This window comes from Oncorhynchus mykiss, chromosome 4, assembly GCF_013265735.2.
Source record: "Oncorhynchus mykiss isolate Arlee chromosome 4, USDA_OmykA_1.1, whole genome shotgun sequence".
NCBI lineage: Eukaryota > Metazoa > Chordata > Actinopteri > Salmoniformes > Salmonidae > Oncorhynchus > Oncorhynchus mykiss.
Window position 1 is genome coordinate 37,915,751 of NC_048568.1, and position 22,380 is coordinate 37,938,130.

At 44.9% G+C, this 22,380-nt stretch overlaps 1 protein-coding gene across 2 annotated transcripts in view; it reads right to left on the reverse strand.

Moving 5' to 3' along the window:
• The window catches only part of LOC110521099 (formin-like protein 20), a 37,756-nt gene extending 15,611 nt beyond the window's left edge, over positions 1-22,145 (reverse strand). For both annotated transcript variants that reach the window (XM_036976222.1, XM_036976223.1), the window contains exons 1-8: positions 17,200-22,145; positions 16,822-16,933; positions 15,904-15,965; positions 14,332-15,020; positions 6,840-6,981; positions 4,691-4,778; positions 367-428; positions 69-157 (exon numbers count right to left, since the gene is read on the reverse strand). In XM_036976222.1, the coding sequence (XP_036832117.1) occupies positions 69-157; positions 367-428; positions 4,691-4,778; positions 6,840-6,981; positions 14,332-15,020; positions 15,904-15,965; positions 16,822-16,933; positions 17,200-20,652 (4,697 nt within the window). In that variant the 5' untranslated portion in view covers positions 20,653-22,145. The remainder of the gene's footprint in view (positions 1-68; positions 158-366; positions 429-4,690; positions 4,779-6,839; positions 6,982-14,331; positions 15,021-15,903; positions 15,966-16,821; positions 16,934-17,199) is intronic.
• Between the last annotated feature and the right edge of the window lie 235 nt (positions 22,146-22,380).

Here is a 22,380-nt window from a genome sequence, read left to right on the forward strand (position 1 = left end):
TAGAAAAAGGGGTACATTTAAAAAATGTATATAAATGATGTGATGAGGAGGGAAAGGAGAACGCTCACTGTTCAGGTTTGTCCAGCAGCTTGACCTGCTCCTCCTCTGACGTTTGGCAGTGTTTCTTTATCCGCTGCAGCTCATCAGGCTGGGCTCTCTGAGATGAGAGAGAAACAAACAACACTTGATACTGAAGAGGTCTCGAAATGCAAGTCAGGCTGGGCTCTCTGAGATGAGAGAGAAACAAACAACACTTGATACTGAAGAGGTCTCGAAATGCAAGTCAGGCTGGGCTCTCTGAAAGGGAAACCAAACTGAACAGTACAATATAAGAAAAGGAGGACAGAAGTAGGTCAGGACACTCACGTTTTCGTATAAAGCCTGGATGGTTTCCACGTCCACTACGGAGTTGTCCACATTCAGCACAGCTACGGGGAGTAAACAGGTTCATTGAGTCATGCTTTAAATCGAAGGACACATTTGTGGGACACTGTCCCTCCCCAGCTCGTGCCTAGAGGGGCAGGGAGTTTTACAGTGTGTTGATTTAGTTCTGGGGGCAGAGAAGGATATTCTTGCTGGGCATATAGTGGTGGTGTAGACAGAGCTATATTAGTGAGGCTTTCACCATAATCACACAAAATACCAAGCTAAGCAAACTGGCCAAGTACTTCTCTTGTTACGATTCCCAAGGTCTCAAGTTTCAATGAGCTGAAATCCAACATGATCTGGATCAAATGGAGGTTTCCTTGTTGTCCCCTGTTCTGTTCCCTGTTCTGTCCCCTGTTGTCCCCTGTTGTCCCCTGTTCCGGTCCCTGTTGTTCCCTGTTCTGTTCCCTGTCCTGGTTCCTGTTGTTCCCTGTTCTGTTCCCTGTCCTGGTCCCTGTTGTTCCCTGTTCTGTTCCCTGTTGTTCCCTGTTCTGTTCCCTGTCCTGGTCCCTGTTGTTCCCTGTTCTGTTCCCTGTCCTGGTCCCTGCTGTCCCATGTTGTTCCCTGTTCTGGTCCCTGTTGTTCCCTGTTCTGTTCCCTGTTCTGATCCCTGCTGTCCCCTGTTGTCCCCTGTTCTGGTCCCTGTTCTGTTCCCTGTTCTGGTCCCTGCTGTCCCCTGTTCTGTCCCCTGTTCTGGTCCCTGTTTTCCCCTGTTCTGTCCCCTGTTCTGGTCCCTGTTTTCCCCTGTTCTGGTCCCTGTTTTGTTCCTTGTTTTGTTCCCTGTAACTACCCTGTTATCACACACATACACACACACACACACAGCCAAAAAATCTCCAGTGATGGGAAACAAACTGCTCCCTGCCACAGAAACCAAAGACACCCACAGTGTAGATTCCTTCCTCTTTACAGTACTGTATTTCACAGATAGACTGAGAGTTCCCATTTTATGTCCCAACTGGCCCCCTATGCTCTATATAGTGCACTATATTTGATCAAACCCCTTGGGTTCTAGGGGCTCTGGTTAAAATAAGTGCACTATATAGGGAATAGGGTGCAATTTGGAACTCAGCCTCAGACTGTAATTGTGGGATGTTTGTCTAATACTGATCATATATCTTGTTCATTCATTAAGTCCTGATGTTCCACCCAGTCTGACTATATAAGACATGACAGTAACTCCTGATGTTCCACTGAGTCTGACTATATAAGACATGACAGTAAATCCTGATGTTCCATCCAGTCTGACTACATAAGACATGACAGTAAATCCTGATGTTCCACTAAGTCTGACTATATTAAGACATGACAGTATTACAGTACAGTTGAATGGTGATGGTTGGAATTAGCCCCTGTCTGTCTGTCTGTCTGTCTGTCTGTCTGAAGTAAAATACAGGGTAGAGGGGCCAAGAGTCAGATGTTTAGTTGTGGTTCAGATGACTCACTTGGTTGGAGCGTAACCATGCATAGATTACCCACATGTAAAGGGGGATACCTAGTCAGTTGTACAACTGAACGCCTTCAAAGGAAATGTGTCCTCCGCATGTAACTCAACCCCTCGGAATCAGAAGCCCAGGGAACAGCGGGTTAACTGCTTTGTTCATAGGCAGAAAGACAGATTTTTACCTTGTCAGCTTGGGGATTCGATCTAGTAACCTTTTGGTTACTGGCCCAACGCTCCTGCCCGCCAGGCTACCTGCCTCCTCACTGGGCACAAACTGGTTAAATCAAAGTTGTTTCAATGTAATTTGTCAACGCATTGTGACGTGGAAGCTACGTGGAAAATAAATTGGATTTGAAAAAAGTAATCGAGGTAAAATGTTGTTTTGAGGTGAAAATTTCAAGCACACGAATTATGTCACCACGGTAACCAAATTTTAAAAATAGACAAACCTTGTATAAAACATGTTGAATTTGTACCTTTAAAATATTGTCAGATCTTCAACGTTATATCCACTATCGGAAAAAATACATGTGTGTGGCCAGCACCTCCTACTGGAGAATTGATCAATCTACAGCTAACTATCCTTTGTTCTCCTATCAGGGGTTTTAATCCAGATCAGCCCTGTTTGCTATGACCATTACCAGGGTGCTATTGTGAGAACGAATGTTGAGAGATTTCCACTTAAAAACGAAATAGATTTACTGTTGCTATCAAAGTCTTTCCAAAAGGGAAGGTATAACAGTGCAAATGAAATGTGAACCTAAACGTATCACTCATTTATCATGAATATAGGCCTATAGAGCATTTGCAAAGTCAACAACAGTTATTGTTTCAAATTTACCCAGAATTCCATTAAAAATAGACAATACAATAGGCCTAGGATTTCAAGCTCTGGTTGATTTCAAAGGTAATAATATTTAGTGATTTTGAATTGTGTTTGGTTGTCAACACAACCAAATATCAACATTTGAAGGAGATGTATCTTCTGCTTGGATAGTTCCAACTGTTCCACTGACTTAGTCTGGTTTTAATTCCAGTTTGTCAACAAATTAATAATTAATATGTTGGATCCACGTCTCCATCTCAACCAAAAATCTATGTTAAAGAAAAGGACTAAATCACATCGAAGTTTATTTAAAGTGCATTTAAAGTTTGCCAGTCTAAATCAGTGGCACCATTGGAACGATCTAAAGAGATACATCTCCTTCAAATGTTGACATATGGTTGCCGTAACAACCAAACACAATTCAACATCACTTTTGAAATACAATAAATAAGCCTGTGAACTTCTCGACAGTTTAAAAATGACATGCTGGATTAAAGTTAAAGAATGGGATTAAGTCAGTGGCTCAGATGGAACAATCCAAGCAGTAGATACATCTACTTTAAATGTTGATATTGAGTTGCGTTGTCAACCAAACACAATTAAATATTACTTTTGTTATACAGTAAATAGCCTAAAGTTAAGGCCATCTTACATCTAATGTAACATTCAACCCTAAAATGAGTAACACATCCATGGCCACGTTTAGAGGTTACTGTAACTATAAAGTTATCCTTATGTACTTTTAATGTAATCTAAACTGTAATCCAGGTCATTTGGTTCTGCTATTAGATGACGCACAGCGATATTAATTCACTTTTTACTGCAGTGGGCTAAATCAGGGTTACACAGAGTGTTTCTTGGTAGTCTTCAACACATCTAGTTTACACCTCACACACATGGTTATGGTCTGACATAAAGAACACACCTGTACCATGTCAGACGTAGAGTTGAAAAGTATTACATTTTTAGTTTGCATCCCAATATTACACTTTATATACTTCACAGAAGACTGAAATGAAACAAAACCGTTTGCTATAGAAACACGGGATGAATGTATTTTATATTTTAGAATGTTTATGAATTCGGGAAATTCTGAAAAATATGAATAACATTCCACCAATGAGGCCACTAGAGGGCGATCTGATCATTTTACTGCAGGAAAGGGGTGCACTGTTGTATAAATAAACAAAATATGAGATTTAATTCCAATTTAAACTTTGCTGTACTTTAAAACGTTTGAAAGTGATCAACATTTTGGGTGACAACTAAACCCAAACAAATTTTTCCGTTGGAATTTCGTTGTGGTTGAAAGCATAGTGATAACGCATTGGAAATTCAACTTAATTCTGGTGGTCTTTTTCAATGGATGAATATGGGACGTAATTGCATTGATCTCAACCAAATATTACCCAATTATCCACGTTGAATTTATGTGGTGTGCCCAGTGGGTGTTGCTCGAGTTGTGGGTTTGAGTCCTACGTGGGCCACAAATATTGACTATAACGTATGTGTAAACTGTAAATCGTGCCAGACTATCTTAGATTAAAGTTGTGTGTTCTGGTAAATTCATTAAAAATCCTAAAATGTGATTTTGTCTGTCACAGTTGAAGTGTACCTATGATGAAAATTACAGGCCTCTCTCATCTTTTTAAGTGGGAGAACTTGCACAATTGGTGGCTGACTAAATACTTTTTTTGCCCCACTGTAGGCATTTATCTACTATTTATGTAATAACTTTGGATAAAAGCCTCTGTTGAATGTCAAGATTACATTTAAATAGAGATTATATATACACCCTTCTTCTCAGAGACGATGTTAGATGTACAGTATATACCAGTGGTTTTCAAACCTCATCTCGGGGATACCAGGCGTTTCACGATTTTGTTGCAGCCCTGAATTAGCTCTCCCGATTCAACTAGTCAAGGTTCACCTAATCTGATTCACCTAATAATCCCAGAGGAGATGTTTGAAAACCAATGCTATGTATCACTCACCTTCCTGTATGTCCTTCATCGCCAGGTGCAGACTAGAGATGAGTATCCCTACGGCCTGGGAACGCTTCCCATCCAGCAGCTTCATGATCTGCAGGAGGAGAGAAAACTGTGTGAGTAGAAGTTGCCTCTAACCACTGACACTGGGTCAGATATTAGTCTTCCATTCTAGCAGCTTAATGATCTGACCAGGGAGAGGAGGACAACACAGTGACCATGACAACAGTGGAGCGTGGCGTCATCAGATGAGGCAAGAGGAAGGGAGCTGGACTAATGGAAACTAATAGAGGGTCATTAATGGAGGGCAGAGCCGCTCTCTCTCTCTCTTTCTCTCTCTATTCTCTCCCCCTTCACCTCTCTCTCCCCCTCTACCTTTTCTGTCTTTCTCTCTCTCTCTCTTCTCTCCCCTCCTTCCCCCCTCTCTCTTCTATCTCCCCGTCTCTGTCTTTCTCTCTTCCCCCCTCCCCCTCTCTGACTCTCTCTTCTCCCCCCTCTCGCTCAATTCAATTCAAAAGGCATGGGAAACATATGTTAACATTGCCAAAGCAAGTGAGGTAGATAATAAACAAATGTCAAATAAACAATAAAAATGTAACAGTAAACATTACACTTACAGAAGTTCCAATAGAATAAAGACATTAAAATGTCATATTATGTCTATATACAGAGTTGAACTGATGTGCAAATAGTTAAAGTACAAAAGGGAAAATAAATAAACATAAATATTGGTTTCATTTACAATGGTGTTTGTTCTTCACTGGTTGAACTTTTCTTGTGGCAACAGGTCACTCATCTTGCTGCTGTGATGGCACACTGTGGTATTTCACCCAGTAGATTTGGGAGTTTATCAAAATTCTTTGTGGGTCTGTGTAATCTGAGGTAAATATGTGTCTCTAATATGGTCATACATTTGGCAGGAGGATAGGAAGTGCAGCTCAGGATATTTTTGCAGAATTCTGCAATGAGAGTCTCAATTTGGTGTTTTTAACCCATCTCGCACTCCCTCCCTTTCTCTCTCTCTCTCTCCCCCCTCTCTATTTCTTTCTCCCCCCCTCTCTCTCTTTCTCTCTTTCTCTCTCTCTCTCTCTCTCTCTCTCTCTCTCTCTCTCTTTCTCTCTTTCTCCCTCCTCTCTCTCTCCCCCTCTCTCCCCCTCTCTCTCCCCCTCTCTCTCCCTCTCACCCTCTCTCTCTCACCCTCTCTCTCACCCTCTCACCCTCACCCTCTCTCTCTCCCTCCTCTCTCTCCCTCCTCTCTCTCACCCCCCCTCTCTCTCCTTTTCTCTCAGATGGAGAATATCATCACAGTCCAAAGAGGTATAAAAGTACATTGAAGGTCACAACATGGTGTTCAGTACCTATTAAAGTGGAAACCGTGCATAATTCATAGCCAGAGCTGTAGCTGGAAGACTTTTCCATGTGTCTTGGCTGACTACTGAAAAACGACCATGGGAACTTAATCTTGGCTGACTACTGAAAAACGACCATGGGGACTTCATCTTGGCTGACTACTGAAAAACGACCACGGGGACTTCATCTTGGCTGACTACTGAAAAACGACCATGGGGACTTCATCTTGGCTGACTACTGAAAAATGACCACAGGGACTTCATCTTGGCTGACTACTGAAAAATGACCATGGGGACTTCATCTTGGCTAACTATAGAAAGATGACCATGGGGACTTCATCTTGGCTGACTATAGAAAAACGACCATGGGGACTTCATCTTGGCTGACTACTGGAAAACGACCATGGGGACTTCATCTTGGCTGACTACTGAAAAACGACCATGGGGACTTCATCTTGGCTGACTATAGAAAGATGACCATGGGGACTTCATCTTGGCTGACTATAGGAAGATGACCATGGGGACTTCATCTTGGCTGACTATAGAAAGATGACCATGGGGACTTCATCTTGGCTGACTATAGAAAGATGACCATGGAGACTTCATCTTGGCCATTCCAAGAGCAAATGCAGACACTCTTGGTCTCTAGCAATACAAAAATGCTGAATATTTTGAGAAAAACTATAGTTACAGATAGATGTAATGAAAGTGCCAGGCTGGTATGTTTAATCCTCAGATACCAGTGTCCTCTGGTGGACAATAGACACATTGCTACCTTGTATTGAGCTACATACAGACTACTGTACCTTCTTGGCCTTGGATTTCTTCTCATAGGCCTCTGCCAGAGGTTTTCTCTTGGTCTGTACGGTGGTCTTGGAGAACAGGTCTTCAAACTCTGTGGTGTTGATGATGTCTGGTTCCTCAAGAGAGTTCCACAGTGTGTTTTTACTGGGAAAGGAGAAGGTGGGGGGAAGAGAGAGAGAGCGAGAGAAAGAAAGAGAGTTAGTGAGAGAGAGAAAGAGAGAGAGAGAGAGAAAGAGAGTTAGTGAGAGAGAGAGAGAGAGAGAGAGAGAGAGAGAGAGAGAGAGAGAGAGAGAGAGAGAGAGAGAGAGAGAGAGAGAGAGAGAGAGAGAGAGAGAGAGAGAGAGAGAGAGAGAGAGAGAGAGAGAGAGAGAGAGAGAGAGAGAGACAGAGACAGAGACAGAGACAGAGACAGAGACAGAGACAGAGACAGAGACAGAGACAGAGACAGAGACAGAGACAGAGAAAGAAAGAGGGGGATAAATGAAAGAGAGAGAGAGGTAGTGAGTTCATGGGCTCCTGAGTTATTCTGCAAAAAGATTAAAGTTGGATAAATGTAGATCAACTTGAATTTACAGGATAACTTCAATCCAAATCAAAATTCCAAACCTAAAACCTTGAATTTGGACAAAATTACCTGAATTGACTATTACTACCAAGGACTACCAAGAAAAAACTTCTAACAAACTTCTAACAAACAGATGTCTAGTCTCCTTTATGGCTCTAATCTGATAGTGGTAGTGACGTGGTAGATGTCTAGTCTCCTTTATGGCTCTAATCTGATAGTGGTAGTGACGTGGTAGATGTCTAGTCTCCTTTATGGCTCTAATCTGATAGTGGTAGTGACGTGGTAGATGTCTAGTCTCCTTTATGACTCTAATCTGATAGTGGTAGTGACGTGGTAGATGTCTAGTCTCCTTTATGGCTCTAATCTGATAGTGGTAGTGACGTGGTAGATGTCTAGTCTCCTTTATGGCTCTAATCTGATAGTGGTAGTGACGTGGTAGATGTCTAGTCTCCTTTATGGCTCTAATCTGATAGTGGTATTGAGATGGTAAATGTCTAGTCTCCTTTATGGCTCTAATCTGATAGTGGTAGTGAGATGGTAGATGTCTAGTCTCCTTTATGGCTCTAATCTGATAGTGGTAGTGACGTGGTAGATGTTTAGTCTCCTTTATGGCTCTAATCTGATAGTGGTAGTGACGTGGTAGATGTCTAGTCTCCTTTATGGCTCTAATCTGATAGTGGTAGTGACGTGGTAGATGTCTAGTCTCCTTTATGGCTCTAATATGATAGTGGTAGTGACGTGGTAGATGTCTAGTCTCCTTTATGGCTCTAATCTGATAGTGGTAGTGACGTGGTAGATGTCTAGTCTCCTTTATGGCTCTAATCTGATAGTGGTAGTGACGTGGTAGATGTCTAGTCTCCTTTATGGCTCTAATCTGATAGTGGTAGTGACGTGGTAGATGTCTAGTCTTCTTTATGGCTCTAATCTGATAGTGGTAGTGAAGTGGTAGATGTCTAGTCTCCTTTATGGCTCTAATCTGATAGTGGTAGTGAAGTGGTAGATGTCTAGTCTCCTTTATGGCTCTAATCTGATAGTGGTAGTGACGTGGTAGATGTCTAGTCTCCTTTATGGCTCTAATCTGATAGTGGTAGTGACGTGGTAGATGTCTAGTCTCCTTTATGGCTCTAATCTGATAGTGGTAGTGAGATGGTAGATGTCTAGTCTCCTTTATGGCTCTAATCTGATAGTGGTAGTAAGATGGTAGATGTCTAGTCTCCTTTATGGCTCTAATCTGATAGTGGTAGTGAGATGGTAGATGTCTAGTCTCCTTTATGGCTCTAATCTGATAGTGGTAGTAAGATGGTAGATGTCTAGTCTCCTTTATGGCTCTAATCTGATAGTGGTAGTGACGTGGTAGATGTCTAGTCTCCTTTATGGCTCTAATCTTATAGTGGTAGTGAGTTGGTAGATGTCTAGTCTCCTTTATGGCTCTAATCTGATAGTGGTATTGAGATGGTAGATGTCTAGTCTCCTTTATGGCTCTAATCTGATAGTGGTAGTGAAGTGGTAGATGTCTAGTCTGCTTTATGGCTCTAATCTGATAGTGGTAGTGACGTGGTAAATGTCTCGTCTCCTTTATGGCTCTAATCTGATAGTGGTAGTGAAGTGGTAGATGTCTAGTCTTCTTTATGGCTCTAATCTGATAGTGGTAGTGAAGTGGTAGATGTCTAGTCTCCTTTATGGCTCTAATCGGATAGTGGTAGTGACAAGGGTAGGTGTCTAGTCTCCTTTATGGCTCTAATCTGATAGTGGTTATGAGATGGTAGATGTCTAGTCTCCTTTATGGCTCTAATCTGATAGTGGTAGTGACGTGGTAGGTGTCTAGTCTCCTTTAGGGCTCTAATCTGATAGTGAAGTGGTAGATGTCTAGTCTGCTTTATGGCTCTAATCTGATAGTGGTAGTGACGTGATAATGTCTAGTCTCCTATAGGGCTCTATTCTGATAGTGGTAGAGAAGTGGTAGATGTCTAGTCTCCTTTATGGCTCTATTCTGATAGTGGTAGAGAAGTGGTATATGTCTAGTCTCCTTTATGGCTCTAATCTGATAGTGGTAGTGAGGTGGTAGATGTCTAGTCTCCTTTATGGCTCTAATCTGATAGTGGTAGTGAAGTGGTAGATGTCTAGTCTTCTTTATGGCTCTAATCTGATAGTGGTATTGAGATGGTAGATGTCTAGTCTCCTTTATGGCTCTAATCTGATAGTGGTAGTGGCGTGGTAGATGTCTAGTCTCCTTTATGGCTCTAATCTGATAGTGGTAGTGACGTGGTAGATGCCTAGTCTCATTTATGGCTCTAATCTGATAGTGGTAGTGAGATGGTAAATGTCTAGTCTCCTTTATGGCTTTAATCTGATAGTGAAGTGATAGATGGTCTCCTTTATGGCTCTAATCAGATAGTGGTAGTGACGTGGTAGATGTCTAGTCTCCTTTATGGCTTTAATCTGATAGTGAAGTGATAGATGTCTAGTCTCCTTTATGGCACTAATCTGATATTGGTAGTGAAGTAGTAGATGTGTAGTCTCCTCTATGGTTCTAATCTGATAGTGGTAGTGACGTGGTAGATGTCTAGTGTCCTTTATGGCTCTAATCTGATAGTGGTAGTGACGTGGTAGATGTCTAGTGTCCTTTATGGCTCTAATCTGATAGTGGTAGTGACGTGGTAGATGTCTAGTCTCCTTTATGGCTCTAATCTGATAGTGGTAGTGACGTGGTAGATGTCTAGTCTCCTTTATGGCTCTAATCTGATAGTGGTATTGAGATGGTAAATGTCTAGTCTCCTTTATGGCTCTAATCTGATAGTGGTAGTGAGATGGTAGATGTCTAGTCTCCTTTATGGCTCTAATCTGATAGTGGTATTGAGATGGTAAATGTCTAGTCTCCTTTATGGCTCTAATCTGATAGTGGTAGTGAGATGGTAGATGTCTAGTCTCCTTTATGGCTCTAATCTGATAGTGGTAGTGACGTGGTAAATGTCTAGTCTCCTTTATGGCTCTAATCTGATAGTGGTAGTGAAGTGGTAGATGTCTAGTCTTCTTTATGGCTCTAATCTGATAGTGGTAGTGAAGTGGTAGATGTCTAGTCTCCTTTATGGCTCTAATCTGATAGTGAAGTGGTAGATGTCTAGTCTCTTTTATGGCACTAGTCTGATAGTGGTAGTGACGTGGTAGATGTCTAGTCTCCTTTATGGCTCTAATCTGATATTGGTAGTGAGATGGTAAATGTCTAGTCTCCTTTATGGCTCTAATCTGATAGTGGTAGTGAGGTGGTAGATGTCTAGTCTCCTTTATGGCTCTAATCTGATAGTGGTAGTGAAGTGGTAGATGTCTAGTCTTCTTTATGGCTCTAATCTGATAGTGGTATTGAGATGGTAGATGTCTAGTCTCCTTTATGGCTCTAATCTGATAGTGGTAGTGGCGTGGTAGATGTCTAGTCTCCTTAATGGCTCTAATCTGATAGTGGTAGTGAGGTGGTAGATGTCTAGTCTCCTTTATGGCTCTAATCTGATAGTGGTAGTGACGTGGTAGATGCCTAGTCTCATTTATGGCTCTAATCTGATAGTGGTAGTGACGTGGTAAATGTCTAGTCTCCTTTATGGCTTTAATCTGATAGTGAAGTGATAGATGTCTAGTCTCCTTTATGGCACTAATCTGATAGTGGTAGTGAAGTAGTAGATGTGTAGTCTCCTCTATGGTTCTAATCTGATAGTGTTAGTGACGTGGTAGATGTCTAGTGTCCTTTATGGCTCTAATCTGATAGTGGTAGTGACGTGGTAGATGTCTAGTGTCCTTTATGGCTCTAGTCTGATAGTGGTAGTGACGTGGTAGATGTCTAGTGTCCTTTATGGCTCTAATCTGATAGTGGTAGTGACGTGGTAAATGGCTAGTCTCCTTTATGGCTCTAATCTGATAGTGGTAGTAGATGCCAAGTCTTCTTTATGGCTCTAATCTGATAGTGGTAGTTGGGTGGTAGATGACAAGTCTCCCTTATGGCTCTAATCTGATAGTGGTAGTGATGTGGTAGATGACAAGTCTCCCATATGGCTCTAATCTGATAGTGGTAGTGAGGTGGTAAATGTCTAGTCTTTCTTATGGGAAAATTGGAAAACTCTAAACAAACAACAACACAAATAGTTATCTATCCAAAACGGAGATGTATGGATAAACCACTTCTCCAATCTTTTTGGCTTTATCACAAAGTACAAACAGCAAAAACATGATCAAATGCAGATTTTAGAATCAACTATTAAAGACTGCCAGAACCCACTGGATTCTCCAATAACATTAAATGCACTACAGGACAAAATACAAACCCTACAACCCAAAAAGGCCTATGGGGTTGATGGTATCCTAAATGAAATGAGTAAATGTACAGAACACAAATTCCAATTGGCTATAATAAAACTATTTTACGTCATCCTCAGCTCTGGCATATTCCCCAATATTTGGAACCAAGAACTGATCACCCAAATCCACAAAAGTAGAGACATATTTGACCCAAATAACAGCAACCTTGGGAAAATCCTCTGCATTATCATTAACAACAGACTCATACATTTCCTCATGAAAACAAAGTACTGAGCAAATGTCAAATTGGCTTTTTACCAAATTACCGTATGACAGACCACGTATTCACCCTGCACACCCTAATTGACAAACCAAAAACAAACCAAAACAAAGGCAAAGTCTTCTCATGCTTTGTTGATTTCAAAAAAGCTTTTGACTCAATTTGGCACGAGGGCCTGCTATACAAATTTATGGAAAGTGGTGTTGGGGGAAAAACGTACAACATTATAAAATCCATGTACACAAACAACAAGAGTGGGGTTAAAATGAGCAAAAAACACACATTTCTCCCACAGGGCCGTGGAGTGAGACAGGGATGCAGCTTAAGCCCCACCCTCTTCAACATGTATATCAACGAATTGGCACAGGCACTAGAAAAGTCTGCAGCACACGGCCTCACTCTACTAGAATCCGAAGTCAAATGTCTACTGTTTGGTGATCTGGTGCTTCTGTCCACAACCAAGAAGGGCCTACATCAGCACCTAGATCTTCTGCACATATTCTGCCAGACCTGAGTCCTGACATTAAATCTCAGTAAGACAAAATCTAATGGTGTTCCAAAAAAGGTCCAGTTCCCAGGACCACGAATACAAATTTCATCCAGTCACTGTTGCACTAGGCCACACTAAAAACTATACATACCTCGACCTAAACATCAGCACCACAGGTAACTTCTACAAAGATGTAAACAATCTGAGAGACAAGACAAGAAGGGCCTTATATGCCATCAAAAGGAACATAAAATTCGACATTCCAGTTAGGATCTGGCAAAAAAATACTTGAATCAGTCATAGAACCCATTACCCTTTATGGTTGTGAGGTCTGGGGTCCGCTCACCAACCAAGAATTCACAAAATGGAACAAACACCAAATTGAGACTCTGCATGCAGAATTCTGCTAAAATATCCTGAGTGTACAACATATAACACCAAATAATGCATGCAGAGCAGAATTAGGTCGATACCCGCTAATTATCAAAATTCAGCAAAGAGACATTAAATTCTACAACCACCTAAAAGGAAGTGATTCCCAAACCTTCCATAACAAAGCCATCAACTATAGAGAGATGAACCTGGAGAAGAGTCCCCTAAGCAAACTGGTCCTGGGGCTCATTTCACAAACACAAACAGGCCCCACAGAACCCCAGGACAGCAACACAATTAGACCCAACCAAATCATGAGAAAACAAAAAGATAATTACTTGACACATTGGAAAGACTTTACAAAAAAACGAGAAAACTAGAATGCTATTTGTCCCTAAACAGAGAGTACACGGGGGCAGAATACCTGACCACTGTGACTGATCCAAAATTAAGGAAATCTTTGACTATGTACAGACTTAGTGAGCATAGCTTTGCTACTGAGAAAGGCCGTCGTAGGCAGACCTGGCTCTCAAGAGAAGACAGGCTATGTGCACACTGCCCACAAAATGAGTGGAAACTGAGCTGCACTTCCTATCCTCCTGCCAAATGTATGACCATAGAGACACATATTTCCCTCACATTACACAAATCCACAAAGAATTTGAAAACACACCCGATTTTTATAAACTCCAAAATCCACTGGGTGAAATACCACACCGTGCCATCACAGCAGCAAGATTTGTGACCTGTTGCCACAGGAAAAGGCAACCTTTGAAGAACAAACACCATTGTAAATACAACCCATATTTATGCTTATTTATTTTACTTTTTGTACTTTAACTATTTGCACATCATTACAACACCGTATATTGAGATATTATGACACGTTATTCTCTTGGAACTTTTGTGAGTGTAATGTTTACTGTAAAAAAAAAAAGTTGTTTATTTCACTTTTGTTTATTATCTATTTCATGTTTCCCCATGCCAATAAAGCCTTTAATTGAAATTAATTGAATTAAATTAAATTAAATTGAATTGAATTTGAATTGAATTAAATTGAAATTTAAATTAATTAAATTACATTTAAATTCAATTGAATTGAATTGAATTGAAATTGAATTGAGAGAGAGAAATAGGTCTAGATGAGTTCCATACACAGTGGGGTTTGAGTGTAATGTTGTGCTATTTTCTCTCTTCCTTTCTCACCACCAGGATGAAACACCATCCAGAGAGGATGTTGGTGTTGAGCAACAGTTAACAGAACACAGAACATCACAGGCTGTGGTGGACTATATTGGCTGGATGGAGAGCTGTGAGTGGGAACAAATATGTTCACAAGGTGTCAGTTTACAGTACAACAGTAGAGAGATGGACGCCACAAAAAGCTATGCCTGATGTGTTACTGGCAACTGTCTCACAGACCACACTAAATTGTCTAGTGTACAGCCACCCACGATGTTTATACCAGATACACATTTTTTTTAATATGTTAGTTGTAACACCTACTTGTTGTCCTGTGTCTGTATCCTGGTCCAGTAGAGAGGTTTCATGGGGCAGGCTGGTTGCACAGCCGGCTTCCTGGGGGGTTTATCTAACATGGTACTGAAGGTCAGACACCCTGGAGGGGGAGGTGGTGGGGGGCCACAGCCTGGTGGAGGGGGTGGAGGTGGAGGGGCGGACCCTGGTGGAGGGGGTGGAAGAGATGGAGGGGGCCCGTCGTGTCCCTGGGTCTGGGTTAGAGCAGGAAGGAAAGGAAGAGGAGGAGGAGGAGGAGGAGGAGGAGGAAGAGGAGGGGGAGGTGGGGCTAGGTTGCCTGATAATAAGCCTTCATGAGGTGCAGGTGGTTCGGATAGTGGGAGTGGAGGAGCAGGAGGTGGAGGGAGATGAACGGGGGAAGAAGAGGGAGAGGTAGCCTGTCCAGACAGATTTAAACTGATAGAAACCAGGTCCAGTCTCTTAGGCAAGTTGAGGGGGGGTTGGGGGAAGGTCATGGGGTCCGTCTGGATGCACACGGTGCGGAAAGCCCGGGATGATAGGTCATCTCCCGTGGATACGGCCACGTCTCGGAGGTCTCCACGGCGGTGGTGGGCACCCAGGGCCAAGTCACTTTGGAGCCTGGCCAAGGTGACCTCCAGATGGGATACACACTCTTCGTTGTCCCCTCTCAGCTGGCACAGCTGCTTCCCATAGTCCTCCTGCATTCATATTTATAGGAGGTTAAGGTTAGGGTTGTTTTAGGGTTGTTTTAGGGTTAGGGTTGTTTTAGGGTTGTTTTGGGGTTAGGGTTGTGTTAGGGTTAGGGTTGTGTTAGGGTTGTGTTACGGTTAGGGTTGTGTTAGGGTTGTGTTTGGGTTAGGGTTAGGGTTGTGTTAGGGTTGTGTTTGGGTTAGGGTTGTCTTTGGGTTCTGTTAGGGTTAGGGTTGTGTTAGGGTTGTGTTTGGGTTAGGGTTGTGTTTGGGTTAGGGTTGTGTTTGGGTTGTGTTTGGGTTAGTGTTGTGTTAGGGTTGTGTTTGGGCTAGGGTTGTGTTTGGGCTAGTGTTGTGTTTGGGTTAGGGTTGTGTTTGGGTTAGGGTTGTGTTTGGGTTAGGGTTGTGTTTGGGTTAGGGTTGTGTTAGGGTTGTGTTTGGGTTAGGGTTGTGTTTGGGTTAGGGTTGTGTTAGGGTTGTGTTTGGGTTAGGGTTGTGTTTGGGTTAGGGTTGTGTTAGGGTTGTGTTTGGGTTAGGGTTGTGTTAGGGTTGTGTTTGGGTTGTAGAATGGGCTGTGATCTCAACCAGTGCTTCTACACCTGCATTGCTTGCTGTTTGGGGTTTTAGGCTGGGTTTCTGTACAGCACTTTGAGATATCAGCTGATGTACGAAGGGCTATATAAATACATTTGATTTGATTTGGTTAGGGTTGTGTTAGGGTTGTGTTAGGATTAGGGTTGTGTTAGGGTTGTGTTAGGGTTAGGGTTGTGTTAGGGTTGTGTTCGGGTTGTGTTATGGTTAGGGTTGTGTTAGGGTTAGGGTTGTGTTACAACAAGAACAGTCTGACCTACAGGTCTGTGGCTAAATTGGTGTAGTACAGTGCTTTACTGACCTGTATCTTCTTCACCTCCTCGTTGCATTCTCTCTTCAGCTGCAGGAGGGCTGCCTGGTGTTCTGGAGGACAGAGAGAGTCCACTCATCAACATAAACAGGAACAAAACTATCACAACTGAACTGTGTTCTACTTCGCATATGGTTACCATTCCTGGTCATTTTCTCTTAATCACACTTAAGTCATTTATAGATGTATCTGTTTGTTGGATAGTCTTGGCATGGGTGTTTTCTTTGTAGGACAAACAGCTGGTGCTTAGGTGTGTTTTTAGGAGTGTGTGCACAAGGAGAGGCCCCTGACAAAGAACACACACACATCCACACACACACACATCTGATGTGTTTTCTGAGGGATTAGAATTGAAGAAATTAATGGAATAGCTCCTGTCACCACCGTACACACAGACCTGTCCCAAAACACTGCCCATGTGACATTACTCATCTAGAGACCAGGAAGCAAGCAGCCTGATGCTGTGGACAGTCACAGGGACAGGGTGGAGTATTTACCTTACAATTAGACCATGGTTTTGTACATGTACCACAGAGATACCACAGAGCAAACATTGACTCTCTGTCTCTCTCTCTCGCTCTCCCCCCTCCCCTCTCTCTCTCTCTCTCTCTCTCTCTCTCTTTGTCTCTCTATTTCTCTGTCTATCCACTGTTCTGTCTACTACATACTGTAACCCACAGTTAGTCACAGCAAGAAGCTGGCCCGGCTGGCTGTATGAGCCACATAGGTCAAGGCCACGGGCTGAATCCTAGTGATATTGAGATCTGTACATAGAAGTAGAATCTCTCTTTGACATCATGATAATATATATAATAATATGTAATCAGAGGTATCTCACACACATATCCACATACCTCAAGCTAGTGTAGCGTTCCAGCCATAGTGAATCCGTGTTTTCTAGTAGATTACCTGCTTCTGTGTATTTCAGTCCAACCTTCTCCTCCTTAGTCGGGGGCCAGATGGCCTGCAGACGGCCTGGGGTGGACCGGTCCTCTCCATCACCTGAGATCGATGTCTCCAACTGGGGGGGGGGGGGGGGGGGGGGATAACGGCAACAGCACATATTACAAAGTAATGAAAAATATTACAAAGTAATGCTTTATCAGGTATAGAGCACTTCCTACAGACGTCACTGAGTAATGAAATGACTGCATGGTATTCACTCATATAATCAGTATGTGTTTGTATGCACTGTGCAGTAAGTCTCTTTGGATACAAGTGAGACACAGCAAAACATGATAGAGTGTAGACAAAGAGAGACCTAGACAACAAAACACAGATGCATACTTTTGAGTCAGTGAGGTTTTTATTTTCAGGAGTCTTGGAGGTTCTCTCAAAGATCCAGGCCTTCCTCTTTGCCTCCTGGTCCCCCCTGTCTCCCTCTCTCCTCAGGGGCCTGGGGATGAAGAAGGCCTTGAAGGCATCGAACGCCACCTCCGCACTGGTGGGAGGAGGCTTCTGAGGTTCTAAAGGTTCTGAGAGTTCTAGAGTCTGTGAAGGTTCTGAAGATTCCGGAGGCTCTATCACAGACAGAACTTCAGTCTTCTCTTTCTCTGTGTCCTGGTCTGTCTTTTTCTCCTCTCCTGTTTTCTGCCGTTTACCTCCCTCTTCCTGTTCTGTCTTCTCCTTCTCCTCCATCCCATCCTCAGGTTCAACTCTGACTCCTTTGGTCTCGTCTGAGGGCTCTGACTCCCTCCTGTCCTCTCCTGAAGACTCCCTCCTCTCCTCTTCTGTAGACTCCTTCCTCTCCTCTCCTATAGACTCCCTCCTCTCCTCTTCTGTAGACTCCTTCCTCTCCTTTCCTGTAACCACCCTCCTGTCCTCTCCTGTAGACTCCTTCCTCTCCTTTCCTGTAATCTCCCTCCTGTCCTCTCCTGTAAACTCCTCTGTCTTACTGTTGACATCCTTCTCCAGGTTCAGGAACTGGGAGAGCTGGTCCAAGAAGCTCCCCTGCCTCTTGCGAACTGTCTTCAGCTTTCTCCTCACAAGCTTGTCCACACTCAGGCCTGCTGGGGCTGGTGTTTTGATCTTACCCACTATGTCCTGATCCGGCCCTGTCGCCCTTTTCTTTGGGATCCTCAGACCACTGAACAAGGCAGGGAATTGGAGGGGCTTGTCCACTGGGGAACCGGGGGAGAAGGTGGTTCTGGTGGAGGTAGTGCCAGAGGGAGGGCCACTGGTTGGACCTGTGGTTAAGGCAAGGAGACCATCTTGGGGACTGGCTGGTGCTGGGGTTGGGGCTCCATCCTGGGTACTGGCTGCTGCTGGGGTTGGGGCTCCATCCTGGGTACTGGCTGGTGCTGGGGTTGGGGCTCCATCCTGGGTACTGGCTGCTGCTGGGGTTGGGGCTCCATCCTGGGTACTGGCTGGTGCTGGGGTTGGGGCTCCATCATGGGGACTGGCTGGTGCTGGGGTTGGGGCTCCATCCTGGGGACTGGCTGGTGCTGGGGTTGGGGCTCCATCCTGGGGACTGGCTGGTGCTGGGGTTGGGGCTCCTTCCTGGGTACTGGCTGGTGCTGGGGTTGGGACTCCATCCTGGGTACTGGCTGGTGCTGGGATTGGGGCTCCATCCTGGGTACTGGCTGGTGCTGGGTTTGGGACTCCATCCTGGCGACTGGCTGGTGCTGGGTTTGGGACTCCATCCTGGCGACTGGCTGGTGCTGGGGTTGGGGCTCCATCCTGGGTACTGGCTGGTGCTGGGGTTGGGGCTCCATCCTGGGTACTGGCTGGTGCTGGGGTTGGGGCTCCATCCTGGGTACTGGCTGGTGCTGGGGTTGGGGCTCCATCCTGGGGACTGGCTGGTGCTGGAGTTGGCGCTCCATCCTGGGTACTGGCTGGTGCTGGGGTTGGGGATCCATCCTGGGGACTGGCTGGTGCTTGGGTTGGGGCTCCATCCTGGGGACTGGCTGGTGCTGGGGTTGGGGCTCCATCCTGGGGACTGGCTGGTGCTGGGGTTGGGACTCCATCCTGGGGACTGGCTGGTGCTGGGGTTGGGGCTCCATCCTGGGGACTGGCTGGTGCTGGGGTTGGGGCTCCTTCCTGGGTACTGGCTGGTGCTGGGGTTGGGACTCCATCCTGGGTACTGGCTGGTGCTGGGATTGGGGCTCCATCCTGGGTACTGGCTGGTGCTGGGTTTGGGACTCCATCCTGGCGACTGGCTGGTGCTGGGTTTGGAACTCCATCCTGGGTACTGGCTGGTGCTGGGGTTGGGGCTCCATCCTGGGGACTGGCTGGTGCTGGGGTTGGGGCTCCTTCCTGGGTACTGGCTGGTGCTGGGGTTGGGGCTCCATCCTGGGTACTGGCTGGTGCTGGGGTTGGGGCTCCATCCTGGGTACTGGCTGGTGCTGGGGTTGGGGCTCCATTCTGGGGACTGGCTGGTGCTGGAGTTGGCGCTCCATCCTGGGTACTGGCTGGTGCTGGGGTTGGGGCTCCATCCTGGGGACTGGCTGGTGCTTGGGTTGGGGCTCCATCCTGGGGACTGGCTGGTGCTGGGGTTGGGGCTCCATCCTGGGGACTGGCTGGTGCTGGGGTTGGGGCTCCATCCTGGGGACTGGCTGGTGCTGGGGTTGGGACTCCATCCTGGGGTCTGGCTGGTGCTGGGGTTGGGGCTCCATCCTGGGGACTGGCTGGTGCTGGGGTTGGGGCTCCATCCTGGGGACTGGCTGGTGCTGGGGTTGGGGCTCCATCCTGGGGACTGGCTGGTGCTGGGGTTGGGGCTCCATCCTGGGGACTGGCTGGTGCTGTGGTTGGGGCTCCATCCTGGGGACTGGCTGGTGTTGGGGTTGGGGCTCCATCCTGGGTACTACAGGGCTGAGAGGACTGGGCTGTAGAATGGGCTGTGATCTCAGACACAGGAGCAGATGCGTGAGGAAGTTCCTCAACCAGTGCATTAACAGTCTCCCCAGCCTGTAATAGGCTCTCAGTTTCAGCCTCTCCAGCTTCTAACAGTCTCTCGGTTTCAGCCTCTCCAGCCTCTAACAGGCTCTCAGTTTCAGAGGCTGTATGCTGCCGGTCATCAGATATAGGCTCAGTCCTGGTCATGGTTATCACCAGTTTTCTGGTGTTTGAAGGTAGTGGTGTACTAGTAGCAGGTTCCCCAGCCATTACTGCAGAGGGGTTAGCAAGGTCTCTGTCTACAACATCAGCAGCAGGTAAGTCTTTGCTGTCAGCAGGTGAGTCTTGGCTGTGGTTATCATATGTAAATATTTCCTGATAACTTCTGGCTCTTGGATTGGTTTCACTGTCTGTTAACCAGGCCAGCCTGTTGTAGTTGTCTGTCGACGCCTCTGTGTGCTTCATCTCCTTGACTTTGTCTTTATCATGATTGTTTGCGACCCTATCTTGATGACGGTTATTTGTTGACACACAATGACTATACTGGTCTGTTGATTCCAACTTGTCTGTGCTGGGACAGTCAGTTGTCATGTCCTGATTGGCTCTGTCTGTGGTATTCTGTGTGTCTATAGGCTCCTCCATACTGCAGTCCTCTGATGACACACTGTTCCTATGTTTGTCTATCATCACTCTCTGTTCAACAGGGTCAGTTGACCCACCATATCCTTGTAAGTGGAACAGCCTTTCTGAAATGCAGTCATCTGATTGGTCTGTTGACTCACCATATGTACCCAAATGAGACTCTGAAATGATGTCTTCTGGTTGGACAAGACAGTTGCTGTTTGCATTATCTTCCTTTTCTGAGTCCATGTTCCTCATGTACTTTTTTCCTTCATGTACTTTCATTTGTCTCCAATCCAGGTAATGCTGTGTTAGTCCAAAACAACATGGCCATTCAGTGTTGATGGGAAATAATACATCTATACACCTGAAGAAACACACCCTGCCTCTGCTCCAAAGGACAATAACTTGACAAATAAGAAAAGGGCATCTCAAATTAAAACCTCTTTTTGTAGCCGCTGTAACAGTTGATGGAAGTTTGAGTATTTATAATCTTTGATAGATCCTCCAAACGTTGAAGGGTTTTAATGGGGATACCACATGCCAGAGCTCTAAAATATTTTGTGGGGAAGAAACATTCGCATGGAAAAAGTAACCAGAAAAAGCATTTCGTCAAGCAGTGAGTCATGCAGTGAGTTTGTTACCAGTACTTTTTACAACACATTCTAAAAGTACTGGAAAAAAAGGCAATGCTTCAAAAAGAGTTGAGCTCTATTATTCACCAGTCTTATATTCTACTTCTCTATTCAGATCCCCCTGTCGTCTGTTCAGATCCCCCTGTCTTCTGTTCAGATCCCTCTTCTGTTCAGATCCCTCTGTCTTCTGTTCAGATCCCTCTGTCTTCTGTTCAGATCCCCCTGTCTTCTGTTCAGGTCTTCTGTTCAGATCCCCCTGTCTTCCGTTCAGATCCCCCTGTCTTCTGTTCAGGTCTTCTGTTCAGATCCCTCTGTCTTCTGTTCAGATCCCTCTGTCTTCTGTTCAGTTCTTCTGTTCAGATCCCTCTGTCTTCTGTTCAGTTCTTCTGTTCAGATCCCCCTGTCTTCTGTTCAGATCCCCCTGTCTTCTGTTCAGATCCCTCTGTCTTCTGTTCAGTTCTTCTGTTCAGATCCCCCTGTCTTCTGTTCAGATCCCCCTGTCTTCTGTTCAGGTCTTCTGTTCAGATCCCTCTGTCTTCTGTTCAGATCCCTCTGTCTTCTGTTCAGTTCTTCTGTTCAGATCCCCCTGTCTTCTGTTCAGTTCTTCTGTTCAGATCCCCCTGTCTTCTGTTCAGATCCCTCTGTCTTCTGTTCAGTTCTTCTGTTCAGATCCCTCTGTCTTCTGTTCAGTTCTTCTGTTCAGATCCCTCTGTCTTCTGTTCAGTTCTTCTGTTCAGATCCCCCTGTCTTCTGTTCAGATCCCCCTGTCTTCTGTCGTTATCTTACATCCTCTAGAAACATAATAAGTAAAAGCAGGTCATCTTTTGGTCTGGTCCTCTTCTCCTCCAACTATCCAGCCTCTCCTTCCCTGTTCACCAAAGACAATCTGCTTCTGCCTTAGACTGCAGCAGACCTCTTCTCCTCCAACTATCCAGCCTCTCCTTCCCTGTTCACCAAAGACAATCTGCTTCTGCCTTAGACTGCAGCAGACCTCTTCCCCCTCCAACTATCCAGCTTCTTCTTCTCTCCTTACTGAAGACACTCAGGCTCAGCAGTAGCACGACGGTATCAGACTGTGACTGACCACGCCCTGAGAGTTCCGTTTTGGAGTTATACTCTGGTATCCACCCAGACCACAGCACAGCACACCACACCCAGACTGACTGACTGTAGGGTAAATGGGAGACAGTAGACTTCTTCAAGCGCTGAGCTCTATAGTGGCAGCCTATAGTGACGTGGTTGTGGATGTCTCTGTCTCCACTCAGCATTTCTGACCCCACCTACACTTCTTCCTATTTAAACAAATATAAAGTTGGTCTTGTTTTCTCATGTCAATTCTTGTTGATTTGTTTCTTTTTGATCCCCATTAGCTTTCGTA